General features: G+C 41.6%; 1 protein-coding gene and 1 non-coding gene across 4 annotated transcripts in view; both read right to left on the minus strand.

Annotated features, from left to right (window-relative positions):
* The window catches only part of GADL1 (glutamate decarboxylase like 1), a 230,813-nt gene that overhangs the window by 103,319 nt on the left and 104,580 nt on the right, over window positions 1-22,914 (minus strand). For all 3 annotated transcript variants that reach the window (XM_065932922.1, XM_065932921.1, XM_065932920.1), the window contains exons 13-14: window positions 22,825-22,876; window positions 12,570-12,659 (exon numbers count right to left, since the gene is read on the minus strand). In XM_065932922.1, coding sequence (XP_065788994.1) covers window positions 12,570-12,659; window positions 22,825-22,876 — 142 coding nt within the window. The remainder of the gene's footprint in view (window positions 1-12,569; window positions 12,660-22,824; window positions 22,877-22,914) is intronic.
* On the minus strand, window positions 15,296-15,398 carry LOC136168057 (U6 spliceosomal RNA). Its single transcript, XR_010663218.1, has one exon. It is a non-coding gene; the product is annotated as a U6 spliceosomal RNA (small nuclear RNA).

A 22,914-nucleotide genomic window follows, 5' to 3' on the forward strand; every position in this document is an offset into this window, starting at 1 on the left:
ACGGGCTTTAAGTAGCTTGTCCCTGGTTATACAGCCAGAGGGCAACACGGGCGTTATTTATTTAACTCCAGACCCAGTGATTTTAAACTCCAATAAAAATTTTAACATACCTTTTTAACTAAAAAAAAGTTCTACAAGAGGTACACACAGTTTAAAATATTATATTAAAGACTGTTCTTTTAAAAACACCCAGAAGGGTAGCATTTTAGCAGCCTCAAGAACTCATTATAAAGCAACACCATTTAAAACCTTTTGTTCCTGGAACAAAAACAGAAACCCAGATCAATAGAACAGATTGGAAGATCCAGAAATAGAAAAATTGTTTTTAAAAGATGTAACACATGATAACACAAGCTTCCCATAACAAAACATGATAGAAAGAATTATTTAATAAATCAAATTGAAATAACTAGATAGTAATTTGGGGAACTGATCAGGTTATATACATATTTTATACTGTTAAAAATAGCCTCTGCATGGATTAAGGAGTTAAATACAAATAAAAAACATTGAATGACAGAAAAACCAGCAGGAGATGGAATAGAATATTTATCAGATTTGTGAAAGAACAGTAACTTCAGCTTTGAAGCAGTGGAATAAATCATGAAGGGAAGGACTGACAGATTTGAATACATAAAAAATTTAGAACTTCTCTACAATGAGAAAACAGCAAGACTAAAATAAAAAGGACATTATACTGAGGCATTATTTGCATTCCGTCTGACGAAAAGGGCTTTTAAACTCAAACTCTATATACCCTCATTCAAATTTATAAGGAAAACATCAGATCTCCAAATATAAATATGTAATATAGGGAAAAAATAATAGATACACAGAGAAGCACCATAGGTAAAGAAAAAATAAAAAATGGCTCAGTCCACCAACAATTAATACAATAAAAGGAAAACAAACTTAAGATGGGAGATTTTACCCTCCTAAGTAACATGCCCCCCAAGCAGACAACATGCGGGGTTGCCACACTCAGATGGAAGGCTGAGCACCAGTTGCTTACTGGTGGGTGCGACCTTAAAACTCAGCATCACAACACACAGCTGGAGTCAGGCTCCAGACCACAGTGATTTCCATTATCAGCAATTACATACTGAGCCCTTTTATCTTCTGGAAATAATAAAAGCAAAAGTGGATTGAGCCTGGAGATGGTCATTCATTATCGCTCACAAGAGGGAAATGCTGTAAACCACCTGAACATCACAGATTATGGGAATAGTTTTAAAAACTACGACACATACTACTAAACAAGGTGAGACACTTTAAGCTTTTCAGAATTTTAGTCCAAAAGGATGGAGAGAGACAGGTAGCTATACTGAGAGGGAAAGGGTATGAAAAGCAAATCATAAAATGATTTCCTTTAAGGTTATTAGAGCCTGGATGAGCTTAGCATTGGAGGGGAGTAATGTATTAGAGAAAAAAGAAGAAGGAACATGTGAGAAAGAGAGAGAGAGAAGCGAGGAGAGGAAGAATGGGAGCAGAGGAGAGGGGAGCGCGTGGTGAGAGTGCAGGGGGGCTGAAGTCCAGACAGCAGACATCTGCCAAGGGAAGCGATGAGGAGACGAAGAAAGAGCAACAGAAACATGCGTGAAGTCAAGGCTCAAGGGTCAATGTTATCTTCGAGAATTCCTCACTTAGGTAAGCTGTTCTTGATTTGGCAGGACCCTGTACCCTTGATATAAGCGGTGCTATAATTCTGTAACCTTTTAACAGTCAACTTTTAGTGTCACTTCCCAGCTAGGAAAGGAAAAATGCACAGAAGTGCCACCAGGGGGCAAGTTAGGTTCTGGCAAAGGGACTTCAAACAGAATATGAAAAAAAAAAAAAACCCTATATATATATATATATATTTTTTTTTTTTTTTTTTTCCAGCACAGGGTCTATTCGTTGTTTTGCAACAATAAATACTGCATCAAGTCCAGAGCAATTTCCTTAATGGGTGTGTAGTGGGTATGAATTTCACTCAGGTGTGCAAGAAATGTCACAGTGCTTTATATCCTTTAAATAAAATTAAATCCAACCTCGAGCTGTCATCCTACTAGTTCAGGTTAAAAGTCAATTTAGTCATCAATATGGTTCCTGCAGCCTCACAGGGTCCAGCGGAGATTCTTGGGGGGGGGGGTTCTCAGTAGGGCTAACATTTGGTCTTTGGTTCAATATGTGAAAGGCTTATGGTTTGAACCAACATGACCCCTTGATAGGCTGTGACTTTTTAGGAATGAGCAGCCAGCCACCTGAAACACACACATACACACGCACATGCACACACAGACACACAGACACACACACACACACACATATGTGCGCACACGCACACACACACATATGCACACACACACACACACACACACACACACACACGCACCTCCTCAGAGCACTCAGGGAAGGAAGCTGGGGACCAAGTCGTCCTTGTCTGCAGAGCCCTCATCTCCAGCATGCCATGCCCCTCTCTGCTCCTCCTCACTGTGCCCGCCACTCTGCCTGCACACTCACCTTCCTCTGTGGGTTTTGTCTCTGGCCAGCTGAGGCTTGCAGAAAATCTAGGAAGACAGACGTCTTCAAAACTACAGAAGCCTTAAGAGAAGCGTGGAGTCCAGAGGCCAGGTTGAGTCCTCAGGACAGGGAAGGTGGAAAACACAGCAGCAGCAAACACACCTATATCCTAAGCGTGCACAGCTAAGCTCTTAAAAGCCTCTGCTTACAAGTCCGACTGCATGGGACAGTGAGTTTTCTTTTTCTGGCAGATGACACAGAACTCAGATATCCCTCAGAGTTGATGCCGGGCCGGAACTGGCCATCAGATTAGCTGCCCTGGGGGAACAAAGACAAGGGCAGGGCACATCCTCATCTCAAGGAGCTTCTGGTGACACATATGTGGAAACATGGGATCGGGTACTAGTGGATTTAGGAAGAGTTGCATATTAAAAGCCTGAAGGCCAGATCCCACTGGCCTTAACACATTTTTCGTTTGTTAACATTTAAAACATTTAAAAGCAAAGGACGGGTTACATAAGTTTCTGTAAATTTAGAATCTCTTAAAAAAAATAAGGAGACCTGGAAAGCCAGGTTTGCATTCCCCACATGGCAGCCATCCCTAGGGGCTGAGTAGAGGCTGCTCTTGGTGCCTGGAACCACCGCTCCCCGCAAGCTGGTCGCAGTCCCCACCACTCCCTACTGGGCCATGCCCCACCTACTTCCTCCCTGTATGCTACTGGCTCACCGCTATAGGCTTTAGGTTTGCAACTCTTGACTGAGTGAACTAAATAAAATTATACTCAGGACACAGTGGTAAGCGGTCCATGAAACTAACAGCTTCTTCAGTTCTTCAGTGCTCAGTGTGATGGATCTGGAGATTCAGAATTACTTCAGACAAGCCTGAAGATCTGAGCAGAGACTAAAGAAACTGCCATATTTAAGTGATCGGTTTGGTTCATCTGCACATGTTACAGACCAGGCTGGTCATCCTCCCAGCATCACACAGAGTACATGCATGACTGTGTGCTGAAGACCAAAGCCAAGGCACGAACAGGGATTTGGGAAATGCAGCTGCGGCTGTGTTCTTTGCTCTCATTTCCCGTTACTGCTATCCTAAGTACCCCATGGATCGGCCAGTCACAAGTAGACAAGTGTGCTCTGGAGTGAGTGAGCTGCCAGAGGCCTCGCCCACGGACATTCTTCTCTCAGACACAGTCCTGTCCTGACCTCGGGTCCACGGGCTCAGCCCCAGCCTTTAGAGACACTGGCTTCATTTTCCTGAACTTAAATTTTCAACAGATCGTTACAATTTCAGAACTGCTTGCACAGCCAGTTAGAAAAGTCTAACAGAAGCATGAGAAACTGTTAAACTTAGGTGAGAAAAATAAAGGAAAGAAAAAAATAATATTTTATTGAGAACATCTAGACTTGTCTGGCTTTCTTGGGGGAGGGGTGTGGTTCAAGTAACAATCTGTGGAAACTCTTCTCTAAATGTCTGAAAATAATGCTTAAAGACCAGAAAGCAACATATGAAATAAAGTAACAACACCAATTTGACAAATGCATTCTACACGTTGAAAAGTGCTGCTGAATACAAAGGACAACTCATGTGAACCTCCCCTTTACACACACACCCCCAGCATGGAGCTGTGTGAATCTTTAACTGCTTGAAACTGTACTGACCCAACAAAGGAGAGCTACTTAGAAACACCGTGAGGAAACAACAGGGAAGAGAGACAGGCATAAAAGCTGTGAGACAAAGGGCCCCACCTCCTTCAGCAGAAGGGACACCCAGCTTCCTGCGCTGCCTTCTGAAGAGGTTGTATGCAGGGACTAAGTGGCTCCTTGACCTCTGATGACAGAGAAGAAAATGCTTACAACCAACAGAGTATCTGACAGATTGTACAAAACAACATCTTTCCCTGAGAGAATACCTAAGAGAACAGCATTTTATCCCTGGTCTTAATAGTTTGGGGAAAGAGGATATAGTATCTGTCCCCGATGGCTCAGCATGTAAACCCACCTACAAATGCAGAAGACACGGGAAACATAAATTCAATCCCTGGGTCAGGAAATGGCATCGTGCTCCAGGGTACTTGCCTGGAAAATTCCATGGACAGAGGAGCCCAGTGGTCTATAGTCCAAAGGGTCGAAAATACTCAGACATGACTGAGCAACTAAGCAGGCACGCGGGCAAGACATAATAGAGTATTTTCAAAATTGACATCCCAGCCATTATCAGGAGGACAGCATCTCTAGTTACACTTAGAAATATTTTGGGCTTCCCTGATGGCTCAGTTGGTAAGGAATCTGCCTGCAATGCAGGAGACCCTGGGTCAATTCCTGGGTTGGGAAGATCCCCCGGAGAAGGGAAAGGCTACCCACTTCAATATTCTGGCCTGGAGAATTCCATGGACTGTATAGTCTGTGTGGTCGCAAAGAGTTGGACATGACTGAGTAACTTTCACTTTCTTTTTAAGACACTTCTATGTTAGAATATTCTTAAATATAATTTTTAAAGTTTGCCTTTAAAATGTAGGATATCAACTAGCAAACAGGATTTTTGAAGATGTTATAAATTTTATATCACAGGGTTAAAAAAGAAACTCTTGTTTGAAAATTAAACAAACAAACATTGTCATGCCTTTAAAGAAATAGGGGCTTTTAGTTCACAGTCAAAAAATGAGTGATTTGATAAGCCAATGTCACAGATGATGAGGAAAAGAAAATCAAAATCAAGTCCTCAAAATACACAGAAGACTTCAAAATGTGCACAGACTCATATGCGCTCATGTGAACGCACACACAGAGGAAACAAGTGAGGCACAGCCAGTACACTGAGGCCCTCCCTGCCGCAGACCCAGGGAGTGGGTGTCCTTGGAAGCACACGACCCTCCCCAGTGTTTACTGTTTCAAATGCTATTCATTGGAAACCCACTAGGGAGAATAGGAGATTCCCTCCAAAAATACCCAGAGTGCTGTATCAAGTTATACCACCAAATAAGCAATGAAACAACAAACCCATCGAGCAGGTTTTAAAAGATTTAGTCCTCAACCAGAGATCAAATTGCCAACATCCGCTGGATCATTGAAAAAGCAAAAGAGTTCCAGAAAAACATCTATTTCTGCTTTATTGACTATGCCAAAGCCTTTGACTGTGTGGATCACAATAAACTGTGGAAAATTCTGAAAGAGATGGGAATACCAGACCACCTGACCTGCCCTTGAGAAACCTGTATGCAGGTCAGGAAGCAACAGTTAGAACTGGACATGGAACAACAGACTGGTTCCAAATAGGAAAAGGAGTACGTCAAGGCTGTATATTGTCACCCTGCTTTTTTAACTTATATACAAAGTACATCATGAGAAATGCTGGGTTGGAAGAAGCACAAGCTGGAATCAAGATTGCCAGGAGAAATATCAGTAACCTCAGATATGCAGGTGACACCACCCTTATAGCAGAAACTGAAGAACTAAAGAGCCTCTTGATGAAAGTGAAAGAGGAGAGTGAAAAAGTTGGCTTAAAGCTCAACATTCAGAAAACTAAGATCATGGCATCTTGGTCCCATCACTTCATGGCTAATAGATAGGGAAACAGTGGAAACAGTGGCTGACTATTTTGGGGGGCTCCCAAATCACTGCAGATGGTGATTGCAGCCATGAAATTAAAAGACACATACTCCTTGGAAGGAAAGTTATGGCCGACCTAGACAGCATATTAAAAAGCAGAGACATTACTTTGTCAACAAAGCTCTGTCTAGTCAAGGCTATGGTTTTTCCAGCAGTCGTGTATGGATGTGAGAATTGGACTGTGAAGAAAGTTGAGCACCGAAGAATTGATGCTTTTGAACTGTGGTATTGGAGAAGACTCTTGAGAGTTCCTTAGACTACAAGGAGATCCAACCAGTCCATCCTAAAGGAGATCAGTTCTGGGAGTTCATTGTAAGGACTGATGTTGAAGCTGAAACTCCAGTCTTTTGACCACCTGATGCGAAGAGCTGACTCATTTGAAAAGACCCTGATGCTGGGAAAGATTGAGGGCAGGAGCAGAAGGGGACGACAGAGGATGAGATGGTTGGATGGCCTCACTGACTCAATGGACATGGGTTTGGGTGAACTCTGGGGGTTGGTGATGGACAGGGAGGCCTGGAGTGCTGTGGTTCATGGGGTTGCAAGAGTAGGACGTGACTGAGCGATGGATCTGACTGTTGAGGAGAAAGGAGCCTGTTATAAATGTCCAACATTAGTTACAAATCTGCAGGTCCGTGAATGAAAGAAAGAGTTGAAATGACCATGCCTGATTACAAAAAACACTTTATTAATTCCTTTTAAGAATGTAAATTATGTTGGTAGAATGCAGAACTGTTGAAGAAACATTGACAGAAGAGGAAATCTTCTGCATCAGAACACTGAGTGATGATGCAATAAAACAAACTTTCAGTTACATTCCCTGGGTCTTATGATTTCAGCTTTATCTCTGTCCCCTCTCCCCAGCTCCCCTGCCCTTCCTACCTAGTCACTGAGAGAGAAGAAGCGAAGTCGCCTTAGGGAGTGATGTATTCTTGACCACAGGGCAGGCAGCCTTTAGAAGCCTGAGAGGCCTGCTAAAGCTCTCCCCTGGACCCAGGGGCACTGTCTTTGAACCTGAAATCTGTGCAGATAGTGTGAGTGTTTCAGCAAGGAGATAGGAGAGGGAAAAAAAGAGAAGTGGGAAGGGAACTCAGATGTTTGCAAACTAATTGACTGACTGTGGTACAGTCATGGTCCCCAAACAAGACAATCCTTTTGGTATAAGAAGACACGATTAGAGCATCTCTGAGTAATTAAACATTTTAAATCCACTCCTAAAAACACTTATTTGTTCTCTGACAATTGTGAAAGTCGCTCAGCTGTGTCCGACTCTTTGGAACCCCACGGACTATATAGTCGATGGAATTCTCCAGGCCAGAATACTGGAGTGGATAGCCTTTCCCTTCTCCAGGGGATCTTCCCAACCCAGGGATCGAACCCAGGTCTCCCACATTGCAGGTGGATTCCTCACCAGCTGAGTCACCAGGGAAGCCCGATACTCACTTTGTATATTGTTTAAATGTACATACTATTTTTAAAATGATTACATGTAGGGGACTTTCCTGGCGGTCCGCTTTGCAATGCAGGGGATGTGGGTTTGATCGCTGGTCGGGAACTAAGGTGCCACGTGCCGTAGGCCAATTAAGCTGGCACTCCACAACTAGAGAGTCCACGTGCCAGAAGATCGCAAGGGCTGCAACTAAGACCTGATGTGGTCAAATAAATAAAAGGAAATTTAAAAAAATTAATACATGCAGATAGTTTAAAAATAACAAACACATATTGGGGTAAATACTCAATTAAATTTTTTTTTTTTCTAACTGTTTCAAGACTGTGGTCAAAACTTGGATAGCCTTTGTCTGGATAAACACTCAAGAAACTCTATGCCTTCATTGGGTCTATACTTTGGTTTACTATTACTGTTGCTGTCATTACTATTACCTTCACAAAAGCAATATATATTGATTATAGAAATTAAGATACTACAGAGGAATTGAAAAGAAAGGCAAAAATCACCTGTGACTATTTCTAAAATAGCTTGCGGTCTGTTGTCTGTCACTGTCCTAACCACATAAATAATACTTCACACGTACATGAATATCTATGTAACAAACTACGAGCTTTCCAGGTGGCACGAGTGGTAAAGAATTCATCTGCCAAAGCAGGAGATGAAGGAGATGCAAGTTTGATTCCTGAGTCAGGAAGATCCCCTGGAGGAAGAAATGCCAACCCATTCCAGTATATTCACCTGGAAAATTCCATGGATTAAGGAGCCTGGTGGGTTGCAGTCCATGGGGGTTGCAAAGAGTCAGACACGACTGAGTGAGCACACACACATGCAAACAGTAATTTTTCAAAATTCGCATCATGCTGTAGTGACTGTTCTATATCTTTCCAGTTAATAATAAATTATGAATATGTTATTCTCGAACAAAATTTTAATTGTCTATACACTACAAATTTGCATACAAACTGTGTACTATATTTGAACCAATTCCCTATAGCTGAATATTGAAGTTTTTAAAAATGTCTTGCTATTTTAACGCCTGAGGATCAGACATGGAGGCCTTTGGATGCCAAGCAGAATGGACTAGATTGTATCCTGTGGATCAGTCATTCTCAGGGGAATGGTACTACACCTCCAGGGACTATTCCAGGAATTCAGGCAGATGCTTTTGGCTTTTTTGATGTTTGGGGGTTGCTACTGGTTGGGCAACCAGATGCCAGCTGCCTGCCATGTGCAGAGCAGTTCTGAGCCAGAAAGAGCTGTCCCACGTCCTGCAGGACTTTCAAATGTCCTGCTGGCAACGCAGGAGGAGCCCGATTACGGTTATCAGAACCCTGTTTCACAAGCAAATGCAAACTATTCTCTGCCCATTTTAGATAAACACCAAGTTTTCTGCTGTCATGTAAATCAAGGAGAAATGTTTTCTTCAATGCTTTACCAAGAGTTGTGTGCCTTTTTTTGAAAATTATGGGGCCTTCCCTGGTGGTCCAGTGGTTGAGACTGTGCTTCCAGTGCAGGGGGCATGGGTTCAATCCCTGATCAGGGAACTAAGATCCCACATGCCGCACAGCACAGCCAAAAAGTAAAAATTAAAAAAAAAAAGAAAAGAAAATTATGTCACTAATATCATCACCCCATTCCTATTATTTGCATCAGCAACATCACCAACTTTTAAGAGTCATATTCATGGTGATTCTAAGAGGATGTGTAAGGATCTTATCACTTCCTCATTTCTAATATTGTTGTGCCAAATGTTTATGTAATAAAACACATATCTTTAAAGATTATTATTCCTTCATATGACCAGTAAGGCCTTCTGCTACCTTGTACAAAATTCCACGTACGTAGGTCTTATTTTCTATTGGTTTCATCTTCAGAGAATAAAGAGAACATTAACAGAATTTATTATAAACAGTGGTTGGTGGTCAATTGGGTGAAAAGCTATGACTGGAAGAACAAGGAAAGCATTCAGAGGCCTTCAGTGGGAAAACGAGGAGATAAAACAGGGCAGCAGGTATGACAGTGTGGAGAGAAGAAAAAATAAAGAGGAGACAGAGACCAGAAAAGATGCAAGAACAATCGCTCAGGGAACTAATGAAGACCTAGCATGTCGCAACGCCTGAAAAAAACCAAAAAGAAGAGCTCTAATGGAGGACAACTCAAAAAGGAGTCTGGGACTCAGCGGATGCACAGTGTCAGAGAGAGGCTGTCACAGCAGCAGGAGCGTGACTGTGCTCTCAAAGACAGTCTCACGTGCACATGAGCGTACACAGATACACACACACTTACACCCCCACACACTCAAACCCCAGGTTCATTACCAAATAATCCTCACCCCCTCCTCCTGCCAGAGGGAAGACTTCTCACGCCATTGATTCTGAAATCTCACAGCTCCGTCTGACACGAGTCTGACGTGGAGGGGCAAAGCCTTATTTGGTTTATTTATTTGTTTGTGATTCTCCAACCAAGATAAACCCCGAAACAAATTTCAAGTGTACTTTAAGTACACTCCAGGTTATAAATCACACACTTGCATTCTCATACTACAGTAAGCATGAAATCACATAGATCATCAATAGATATATATATGCCTCCCTGCCTTGCCAAATTCATGCACACACATCCATGCCAAGAGAAGGCTAAAAGGAAACTAAGACTGAGCACCCATGATGATTCATCTGCAGCATATGTGTTTATGAATCAGAAGAAACCAGAACAATTAAAATTGGATGATACTAGACTGGGCAAGGGCCCCAAGGTTATAACTGGCAGAAAAGCGTTTCCAAAACAAAAGGATAGAGATTGACGGATGTTAATCACAAGAGCACAAATGCTGGTAAAAACTGCAGGGAGAAGAGACGGCCCTGATTATTAAGATTAAAAATGTATTATGTGCTAATTTATCTGATTTTAACTTATATACCCATCTTGATTTCAAATTTTCTGAGACTAGATCATGTAAATATTTCTTTAAACAAAGGAAGAGTGAGTCTACAGTATCCCCAAACATAAAAGGGACTATCTAGTTGTCCTGATCCATGTCCCTGCAATGGTCCATAAAAGACGAACATCACCTTCTTGTGTGCTTTTCTTAACAATCAGAAAGAGAGAAGAATGCCCACCATATTTTTCTCAGCTGTTAGCAATTATCCCCCACATCACCAAACAATGCCTGATGCGTTCCATCAAAGCAAACAATGTCCCTGGAAATATCACGATTAAATTCTCACACCATTTAGCTCTTATTTCTTTTTGAGTCACTTACCATCTGAAATGTATTCTTTAGTATTTTCTCATTTCCATTGTGTGACGTATGAAAGGCAAGCCAGATCCTGCCTGAAATGGCCCATGGAGGGCTTGTCTAGGCAGAGGCACAGGTAAGTCTGTCCATCTCTCCCCATCTCTGCCACCTGATCGCAGGTTCAGTGAGAGGTAGAGCATTTATATATTGGGTATGTCCTGTGATACCTTGCAGGAGACTAAATGAGCCACAAATAAACAATAAGTGACCTGAGGCAAAAGAAGATGCAGCAGATAAGGCTCCAGGTGGCTATGGCTTAAAGGTCATGATCTTCCCACCTCCACCTAACTAGGCACAAATTCCAAGCACTTCGTCGTGGGGGATGGGCCTCCATCTGCGCACGCCTCTCACCTGCTGCTCTCATCCTACCCTCAGAGCTGCCCCCCACCCCACTCTGTTGGTCTTCCACCACGCCCTCCTCTCTTGAGCCTCTGGGCCATCATGCTGTGATTCTTCCTGGAACCCACCTGATTGGCAGCTACTTACTAGTCAAGGTTCCAATCTACTGTCACACACACTAGGCTGATATCCTCTCTCTCTGCCTTTATAGGGTTTCTCTCCAACTAGGCACCTATGAGTTAGCTTGTGATGATCTCTTTACTCGTCTGTCTCCTAGAATACGAGATTCCCAGGACGGGGACCAAGTCCCTTACATGTGTATCTCTCAGGCCAGGCATAGTGAGCACCTGACTGGAAAGTTTTTCCTTTTCTTCTAGAGGGCAAGGAGAAGGGGTGTCATCCATTGACGCTGTTAAAACTATCATTGATGTCCCCACTGAGGGCAGAGAGGGGTTTGCAAACAGGAGCTGTTACTCTCAGGCTTCATAGAGCTTGCTCACTATGCCGGAGAGGGAGCAGGCAAGGGATACAGGGCTCCTGCCGTGACAGTACCCAAGAACCTGCCCTCTACATGACGCACACAGAGCATTCAGGGACGCTCACTCAATTCACTCTGCACTCCGTCCAAGCAGCGGGGAGGTGGGGTCATGGGCGGTCGACTTGGGAGACTTCGGAGTTCTTGGAAACGTGGGTTAGGAGGAGGATGCTCCCTGGCAGGGCCATGCTGGGGAGGTGCAGGAGGGCCACAAGAGCGCCCGAGGCTTCTCCTCACTCTGGATGGCCAGCCCTCCCCAGCTGTGTGTGAAGGGTCCCTGCAGCATATTCAGCATATTCGATGGTGAGCTGAAATTCATTGCTGGCATCTCTTTCTTTTTTATCATGTTAGTCCCTTGGGCAAAAGATGCAGGGTCTTTGTTGACAGAAAGAACAGAAAGTCTCACATTCACAAAGGGGACCAGATTTAGACTTTAAGGTTACCTTCCAGTGAGGTGATGCAAAACAGTCACAGACAAGCACCAGCGGAGATGAAGAAAGAAGCCATTCATTGAATGACATTAGCCACTGCCAGATCACATGCTCTGAAGCGCACCGTGAACTAGAACTTCTCATAAATCCTACAACCATTTTGCAAACAGCACAATTATTTTGAATTTGTGTGTGTGTGTGTGTCAAGTGTGTTGGCTGGTTAAATGTAAACAATGCTTACAACTGTTTGTTTGGCATGTGCTTAGCTTTTAATATACTCAGAACCACCTCTCTAGAACTTCAAGAAGATCTTGCCAGTCTGGAATTATTCACAGGCTCAATAGACAATGGACATTGGATCTATTTCATCGGAAGGAAAGATGTGATGTGCTTATTACTCACCAAATGAAGTTTTGCCCAGAACTCAGGTCCTTCCTCCATCTGTCTGAGGCTCGGTGGAATGTACCAAAAGCAAATATTGGCATATTCAGGCTGAAAAGGAAGAAAGTTTGAAAGCTGTTAATTAATCTTAGAATGCAGTTCAACTCTCAGCTAGTTTCTCTGAGTCATCATATGTGTCTTACGTTGGTAACACCAGAATCTGATAGATTAGACATCCATCCTGTCTTACTTTCGGTAGCAGCTTAGTGGGAAATTTTCTTCTCCATTGGTGTATCCAGAGAGTGCTATTTCCTCTGGGTACAGGGTGAGCACAAGATCAAGAATAAACACAACGAAGTTAGAAGCTGACCCAGCGCAGCTCTAACTAAGCATGAGTTACAGTGCCTGACACGCAGACACCCAGAGGTGCCCTCACGTGCCCCTCTTCAAACCTGATGGTTAAGATATCTCCCACATCTCCTTCCAACAACTCCTTCTCTACTTAAGGTAGCCAAAGTTGTCTTCTATTACCTGCTATACTTGACAAATGCAAAATCACCGATTACCTGTGAGTTGATAACATATGACATACTCGGGCTTCACTTAGCCAGCCTTGCCGTGACCCTGATTGATATCGCATTAGAAGAAAAACAAACAGAGCATCACCTTGACTCCTGCCTCTCAAAGATCAGTATCAGGAAGGGTGTAAGTCCACTCGAGACCTTGCTCACACTGCACTTTAGCCCCTGGGCTCAGAGCCCCCAGATTGCACTTCAGCCCATCACAGAAATGGCTGAAGAACTGGCATTTTCAGAAGCATTTCAGGAGACTTCAGTGGTGGTTCAGTGGTTAAGAATCCACTTTTCAGTGCAGGGAACATGGGTTTGATCCATGGTCGGAGAGATCCTACATGCCTTAGAGCAACTAAGCCCGAGCGCTGCAACTACTGGGCCCACGCCCACAACGAAAGAGCCCACGTGCCTCAACTAAGACCCGATGCAGCCAAATAAACAAATTAGTTAATAAATTAACTTTTAAGAAGAAGCATCTCAGGTGATCTCAAGTGAGCTGTACATGATCTATGTTTGAGAACTTCTGGTCTAAAGTGGCCCAGTTATTTTCTCCAGTAATCTGGTTTTCTACCAGAAATGCTTTGGTTAAATGCGGAATAAGGTCTCACAATAGGCTTCGGGCAGCTATTTTCACACTGACATAAACACGGGGCCTGCTAGGGACAATCACAGACTTGTATTCAATGACCAGGTGATAACAGACATTACCTTTGGGGTTGACAATTCAGACACACCAAGTTGTACTCAGAAAAGACCACGGGTCATGCCCACCTACCTGGCACCTTCCTCATCTGATTCTTCATGCTGATAGTTTTGGAAATGACTTCCATTTTCCCACCACAAACACAGTTTGTAGGTAATAACCAGTGTCAGCATAAAGTTTCAAAGTATTTCAGAGAGAGAGGAAACAGCTATCATCTCATCTCCTAAAATCAAAACTGGTACTATAGAGAGTTTGGATTTTAGTGGATTTTAAATTACAAGTGATAGCCCAGAAACATTCCCAGCTCAACAAGATAAGCTCTTGATCTGATCATCCTTTCACCCTTGAAGTCTGTAACGGGTTTATTGAATTTGACCAAAAAAAAAAAGTCAAAAGATTAAAAAAAAAAAAAAAAAGAAAAGAAAGGAGCTACAAATCTTCAAAACAAGAGAGTAGTTCAAAATGGAGTACTTTGTAATTCTAGTCAATTTCCAGAAATAGTCATCATGAGACTATAACAGTCTTTACAAATCTACACAATTTATACTTGGTTTTCTAATTGATGATTAATTTGGTTTTTCTAGACTAGAATGTCCTGGCCTTCAAATTATTTAATCATCTAATGTGAACAAATCTGTTGTTGAATAAATAAAGTCACTATGGTTGATTATAAAGTAGAAAAAATGGAGTTATTATCTGTCACTAGATTCTAGGAATTTGTGTCTTTATATAAACAAAGGGTTTTTTTCCAGATACCATTTATGTCAGTTATCAATGTATTGCCTCTCAGCTCCAAATCCACCCTCTGTATGTCCTGCAATAACGGAGGTGGACACTATAAATATTTCTCCTTGCCGTCTGGTCCGATCAGAGACTCGATCAGCAGAGGGTGCTGGAGGGGCCCGGAGGAGGAAGAGCTGCCTCCTCCTGGTCTCCTGGCTCCTCCCACGGGGGCTCCTGCAGTGGGTGGGGCTCTCGCCGGCAGTCTTGGTGACCAGCACCAAGGGGCCCCAACAGCTTCCCCCAGCAGCGCGCCCTGGGGTGGCTTCACCACGGCCTGGCCGCAGGTGGGCGTCCATAATGGTTTTCCCTTGCACACCCTCCACCAAGGATTTCATAGGGAAGGCTGCCAGCTAGGCGAACTTGCCTTGGATGGCTTGAGTGAGTCCAAGGTTCAGCAGTGCCCTGAAACCAGTGTCCTGCTCTCCAGCACTCCAGCTGGTGGATTCCTAGAGACCCCACCGGCCTGACACCTTAGGGGAAGTGCCTGCCATCCTGTGAGTCACACACACCCTTTCCAACAAAGTCTGGATCTCAGATCTGGGTGGGGGTGGCTTCTTGTCTGATGCTCCATCTCAGTTCTAGAAGTGACGGCTGTTCTCTACATCATCTGCTATTTCTGTATTTTTTAAGGTCTTTTTCTCTCTTATGAGGCTATCTCCCATGACTCCAATCCCCTGTTAATAATTCTTTTTTTTATGGAACTCTTCACAAATCTACACATCATCCTTGTACTGGGACCATGCTCATCTTTTCTGTATCACTCCAGTTTTAACATATGTGCTGTTAAAGCAAGCATGATCATTTTTTTTTTTTTTTTTAATTTACTTGGCTACACTGGGTCTTAGTAGGTTCTGATCTAGTTCCCAGACCAGGGATCCAACCCAGGCCCACTGCATTGCGACTGCAGAGTTTTAGCCACTGGACCAGCAGGGAAGTCCCGAGCACTGTAATTCTTTACATTTCATGTTCCCACTTCAAATTATTGTGCAGTTTTTGTCTTCTTACTACACCCTAATACATCATTAAATTAGCCATTCTCTTTCATTTGCAGGGCAAGAATATGAATCCTTTTGCCATAGTTTAAATCTGATTCCCTGGTGGTTTAGATGGTAAAGAATCTGCCTGGAATGCAGGAGACCTGTGTTCGATCCCTGGGTCAGGAAGATCCCCTGGAGAAGGGAATGGCACCCACTCCAGTATTCTTGCCTGGAGAATTCCATGGACAGAGGAGCCTGGCGGGCTACAAATCCATGCAGTCGTAGACACGACTGAGTGACTAATACATTATTAAATTAGCCATTCTCTTTTATTTGCATGGCAATACTGTGACTCATTTGCAATCATTTCTATCTGCTATCACATCTGCTCAATATTTTATAATTTGGGACTTATGCCTTTTGAATCACGTTTTAAACTTTCTTCCTTCAATCAGTTTTCAGCTTAGATACTTCAGAAGTAACAAATCTGTGATCTCTTTGAGAATGGTGTGGCTTCAGTGCTATGACATTTGAAAACTGGTGAGGCCTTTTTGACATTTCATTTCATTGGAGGAAATCTGATGTGCCATTTGGTGGAATACCTTTAAGATAATCATTCCTCAAATTATTAAAACTTGAAAAAAATAAGTCTTTTTAAAAATAAACAATAAATCTTGAATATTCGCAAAGAATATTCATATTGAGTTTTCCTGTCTCTTTGCCTATGTAGCTTTTATTTCATATAGACTTTCTTCAAGTGCCTTCAAAGCGCTAAACTGTATTTTCAGAGTAGAATTATTCACATGCCACTTAATTGCCTACATATATGAAAGCCTGGCCTCTTGGGTGTTTTAGGACCACATTTAGTCCATATTGTCTAACATCATAACATTGAGAAGGCATAAGAAGGAATCCAAGTGTCTAGACCAGGCAGGTGATGGAAAGCGGCCCAAAAAGTCTGTAGTAGTAAAAGTGTCATCATCACTTTAAAAAAATCATTAAGACGTAAAGATGTGTCACAAAAGAAAAGATGGGTTCATTCTACTCTGATTTTCACAGAGAAAGAAAGGAGATATATTCCAAAAAATAAAGCCAGTGCTTTGATGTCAATTCCAGCAAGGATTATTGAGCAAATAATATGAAACTCTTGGGGGAATAAAGGTCAATGGTCACCAAGCTATAGTGACTCACATTCTCTAAAACTGAGTTTTGTCAAAAGAAATTCTTCTCCCTTTCTGCAATATCATTAGGTTTTAATAAGTACAAACGTAGAATCTAGCACGTAGGCTGAAATGATCAATCATGCAAATACAGACTGGACAAGGGGGTCACGATGGATTTTATTTGACTTCAAGCTCACAAATTTTAAGTAACTGATTACACTACTGAAAAATTCCAAAGACAGCACTTGGTAGCACAAAGAGCCTGTGTTTTTGGAGTCACATGGATACAGTACGAATCCCAACTTCACCAGATCTTTGCTTGGATAGGTATCTGTCCAAGTTCTCCAAGCTTTAGCTTCCTAATCTATCAAATGGGGATTGCATTGTCTACCCCACAGAATTGGCTTGATGAGTAAAGGGATTATTTCCAGTATTTACCATCGTATAAGGCACACAGAAGGCACTCTCCTATGCCCCGACTCTTACCTGGAACTGTACTGGTAGGAAAATAAGTCTTCTTCAAGTGGGTGAACAGCACCATTAAAATCTTTACCAGGTGAGACACATCATTGTGCTAATTTCTGCCCATATATTAGAAGGGGACCATGAAAAAATTATAGCTTGTCAGAAGAAGGGCAACCTAAATGTTCAATTTAATAAGAAACACAGAATAGAACTCAAAATTTTTCTATGTTCTAGATATAAAATGTAGGAAAAAAATGACTATTCTTAACGCTTATCTCCAGGAACTCAGACAATAGTAATAAAGCTATTAAAGAGGCAGGTGATCAAACTGCAATGGGATGAGCATTTTAAAGAATTCATTTGAATCAGTTCTAATGAGATGGATGAAACTGGAGCCCATTATACAGAGTGAAGTAAGCCAGAAAGATAAAGACCATTACAGTGTACTGACACATATATATGGAATTTAGAAAGATGGTAATGATAACCCTATATGCAAAACAGAAAAAGAGACACAGATGTACAGAACAGACTTTTGGACTCTGTGGGAGAAGGCGAGGGTGGGATGTTCTGAGAGAATAGCATTGAAACAAGTATACTATCAAGGGTGAAACAGATCACCAGCCCAGGTTGGATGCATGAGACAAGTGCTCAGGGCTGGTGCACTGGGAAGACCCAGAGGGATCTGGTGGGGAGGGAGGTGGGAGGGGGGATTGGGATGAGGAACACATGTAAATCCATGGCTGATTCATGTCAATGTATGACAAAAACCACTACAATATTATAAAATAAGTGAAAAAAATTAAAAAGAAAAAAAAACAAAAGAAAAACTTTCTCATATCCCAAGAAACGTTCCTGACAAAGCAAACAAGTTCACATGTAGAAGCCAGTGTACCCAGGGTGATGATAAGTGCTTGGGATGAGCAGATGTCAGCGTGTGCTGAGGAGGTGTGATGCTGGAAACCGAGACAGGCATCCTTCATGAAGGGCTTCCTCGTCAGTCATGCTGAGCAGACTGGACCTCATCCCAGAAGCAACTGGAGAGTTTCAGTTCAGGGGACAGATTTCACTTTATTAGAGAGCCCTCTTGGTGGCTGCAGTATGGAGATGGGCTAAAAGGTCTGAGCCTGGAAGCAGGGGATGAGCTGGGAGACAGTGCCGACCGGGGGAGTCTGAATTAAGGTGGTGGCTGGAGGAGTGGAGAAGGGAAACAGTGAAGACAGTATCAAGACTTTTAAAAGATGGATTAGAGCTCTAATAAGAAAGAAACTGGGTCATAGCTCTACTGGAAAAGAATTCCACAAATTCATTTGGAAAATGAATTTATCAAACTGTGGATAAAGAAAATGGCTACACCTCAGCTTTAGAAATGATACATTTGAGGCTCCTAAGAGAGTCTAATTGAAAATTTCAGTACATACAAAGGACTGGAGCTCAGGAGACAAATCAAGGATGGAGACATTATTGAGATGATTGATGATGAAGCTCTAGACACGGATAAAACATTTCAGGTGGAGTGTGTAGACACAAGAAAGGACCGAGATGGAAGAGTGCAGAACATTTAAGTGGTGCCCAGAAGAAGAAAACTGGGTGTTCTTAGAGAGCCTGAATAGAAAAAGGCATATGGAAAGGAGAAAAACTAGGAGAGAAACCTAAGGAAGCCAAAAGAGGAGCGAATTTCAAGAGGGATAAAGTGGATAATGGTGCAAAATGCTGCAGAAATCCAACACGGAGATTAAAGAATGTGCATTGGACTTAGCATTTATAAGATTGCTGTGATCGAATTTAACGATATAAAAACTATGTTTAAAAAACTATAAGTTTGGTACATATATACCACAGAATATTACTCAGCCATTAAAAAGAAATCATTTGAATCAGTTCTAGTGAGATGGATGAAACTGGAGCCCATTATACAGAGTGAAGTAAGCCAGAAAGATAAAGACCAATACAGTGTACTAACACATATATATGGAATTTAGAAAGATGGTAATGATAACCCTATATGCAAAACAGAAAAAGAGACACAGATGTACAAAACAGACTTTTGGACTCTGGGAGAAGGCGAGGGTGGGATGTTTCGAGAGAACAGCATCGAAACATGTATATTATCTAGGGTGAAACAGATCACCAGCCCAGACTGGATGCATGAGACAAGTGCTCGGGCCTGGTGCACTGGGAAGACCCAGAGGAATCAGGTGGAGAGGGAGGTGGGAGGGGGAATCGGGATGGGGAATACATGTAAATCCATGGCTGATTCATGTCAATGTATGACAAAAACCACTACAATATTGTAAAGTAATTAGCCTCCAACTAATAAAAATAAATGGAAAAAAAAAAACTATAAGTTGCAATATGCTTGATACATATTGAATCCCAAGAGTAGGATTCAATAAGTATTAGAATACAAATAATTAGAGCTCCCTGGAAGAGGAATAAACTGAATTCTCTTACATAGGAAGTGTTCAGGCAAAAGTTGACTTTCTGTTACAAGAACTATCAAGAGAGGTTTCCTGCAGTAAACAGGCAGTTGACTAGATGTCCTTGAAGATCCTTTGTAACTCAGAAAGTCGATGAAACCTAAATAACTCTTTCTACGGCAGAACTCAGGAAGAGAAAAACAAAAAGTTGAATAATTAGGACTCTCCCAAGAGATCAAAATAAAATATGTGAATGATAGTATATACCTCTAGGAAACCATCTATTAGATCTTAGGTCCAACATAGAAAAATAAAATTTTCAGGGGCCTATGAATAATGCAGAATTCATTTGAAATGATAAGTTTCAATCATCTTCAAGAACATATACGTTATTTTTATTCTTTTTAGGAAAAGATATTCAAGCACTGGATACGCTGTTCGGTTGTGTTCATTTACAGTTTTTAATGTTCCACTTAACACTCTCACTGCCATCTGTTTCACAATGAAAAATATATATGCCATGATAGGCTTTGGTTTTTCATAAATTGACAGTCTTGCAGTTTTACAGACCTGGGTTCCCATCAAACCTGTGTTATCTCTTCTCTTAAGTATGCTCTCAAGTTATATTTAATCAATCCAAGGAAGACTTTTTTTTTTTTTAATAAAAAGGGGCTAATCAACTTGACTCTTATATGTGACAGTCAAGGTCTAAATTTACTTTATTTCTCTAAATGGATACAGAGAAAAGAGGTACATGCAGATCACATACAGAATCCCTTGTAAGTAGGAACTCTGGAGGACCACTGAAGAAACCATCTTTCCTGCTGTGGGGCCATCTGGCTCCCAGAGATAAAATAACCAGGGCAGGAGGCTGCCTAATGATTACAATCCACCTTAACTTTCATTACAAGGATGTGAAAGCTTGCATTTCCCTAAAGCTGATGGCAAGAGGTTCCTCCCTCAAATTTTAAGCCTTTAGGAAGGATATATAAACAACTTTTAAATCAGTTCATAGTTTTTCTCATCACTTTTCCTCTCAGCTTTATCAAAAGTCCATGCAATTCTGAGGTGTACAGCACTTTTCGTAAACTTTTTAGCTCCCACAACCAGATAAATAAAGAAAGCACTTCAAACTTGAGAAAATAAAGAGGCAATTCAATCTTAAGAAAATGCAAGATGGTAACTCAAACTCAAGAAAATAAAAAAGGTGGTTCAGACTCAGACTCAAGCCAATCCTGCAGTTGTTGCTTCATCTTTACATGATAAGTGTGTATCTCTAGAAAATACAGACATTTTCTTCCTCAGATACAATGCCACCGTCATGTCTAACGAAATCACTGATAATTCCTACCAGTTCACAAGAGAAATTCCCCAACTGTTTCAAAATTTACTATTTATAATTGACTCCTTTAAACTAGGATTCCAGGGTCTACCCGTTGCCTTTGGTTGTCCTGTCTCTCGGGTTTCTTTGACCTTGAAAATGATTATCGTTACTCTCTCCTTTATTTTTCTTCATGCCACTGACCTGCTAAAATCAAGTCAGCTGTCCTGTGGAATGTTCCACATTCTAAATGTCTTCTGACTTCTTTCTAGTGTTATTAGAAAGTCATTTAAATATGGATTCTTCTGCTATTTTTGCAAGTCCCTTTCTATCTCTAGTTTTCAAGGGGTTTGAATTCTTAGAACCTTCTGATCTGAGGTCCCCTTGGCAGACAGGGAGGAAATCCACGGCCAGGAGTCTCCAGAGCAGTGCCTCCCAAAGTTTTCTGAATAACCCCACTGGAGTTACTCCATTGGTCTCCCAACGTATCTCACTTATTCTTTTCTTGTCCTCCCCTCACCATCACCCCACTCTTTCTTGTGACATCCAGCACCGTCTTTCAAATGGAAATCAGACTCCCTTCTGCTTAAAATTTCTTCAAGGGCAACTGCGCTTCAAGGGGCTATTACAAAAGCCACAGGTCTTCACCTACATGAGGCCAGCAGACTCAGTCTCTGCCAGCCTCTCCACACCAGCACCGACTATACCTTCCTTTGGCTCCTCAAATGGGCAGAACTTTTTCAGTTTCCCGCCTTGCGGTTGTTTGCGGATTCCACCTGGAACGCCTTCCCCATGGCATGCTTCTCACCAAAGCACAGCAGGTCTCAGCACCGAGAAAGACACCGGGGGCCCTCTCTGCACCCAAACCAAACAGGCCACTCCACCCCCACCACCATTTCAGCATGTTTATTTGTTTATCACTCTGTTTATTCCCACATCTGGAACTGTCCAATTAGCTATTCATTATTCATAATTATTTATTATCTCTCATGTATCTCTTTTATTATTTCCTTAAGAGTTTCCCCACCCTGATGTCCCCCATTTAACAACTTGCTTGCTTAATTGCCTGTTACTTTCCCTTTGAATGTACCCACCATCAGAGCAGGGAGCGTCCCTGTGTTGCATTTCCACCAGATGGCAATTGCTCAGTAAATCTTGCTGAATGAATACACACCAAAAAATAGCCAGATTGCTTATACATAGGATAGATTCCTAGGCTACAGCCTCTAGGTGATTTTTACATTATCTTAAAAGTTGCTACAAAGTACACACTATAAGAAGGTCTACCTGAACCTCACATTTCATTTTTCTTAAAATCAGATTTCAATAATATTTTATCATTTTAGACACACATTAATATTTTAGAAAAAAACAATATTCTCTTTGTAACCACTTAGTTTCTTATTTATAACAAACAGTCTAACAACAAAATGATTTATTTTTCCATTGTTCCAAAGCTAATAAGCTCTCATTATTCTATAAAAAGAGAAAACTATCTGCACTATTGTACATTCAATTCAACTGATTTTTTCACTGACAGGCCCCACTATAACACACTTCAGTATTTTCAGTACAATCATTATGCAACTTAATATATCAAGATAGAGGTCATAATTTAGTCCATATTATCCTTGGTAATTATTATCGAGCATTTTAATTTCCAATACTCAAAGGCAAGTGTTCTCTGTGAGTCCAACAAAGGAAAAATACTCACTAATAGAATAAATTAACATAATGGACTCTATGAATTAAGCTAATGACTTGCTTTTAAGTCTGCAACACAAAAACCAATGAAATATAACAGATTAGAAAATTACCACCTTCATCACTGTTGACTGACAAAATCACAAGTACAATTCTGTAATCACTTACTTCCAGCAGTAACTTGAATCCTTCTCTTTTCTTGATTTCTTCTACTAGGTACCTAAAAAAAGTCACAATAATATTTATAAACTGCAGTCT

Source organism: Muntiacus reevesi, chromosome 4 (assembly GCF_963930625.1).
Source record: "Muntiacus reevesi chromosome 4, mMunRee1.1, whole genome shotgun sequence".
NCBI classification, from domain to species: domain Eukaryota; kingdom Metazoa; phylum Chordata; class Mammalia; order Artiodactyla; family Cervidae; genus Muntiacus; species Muntiacus reevesi.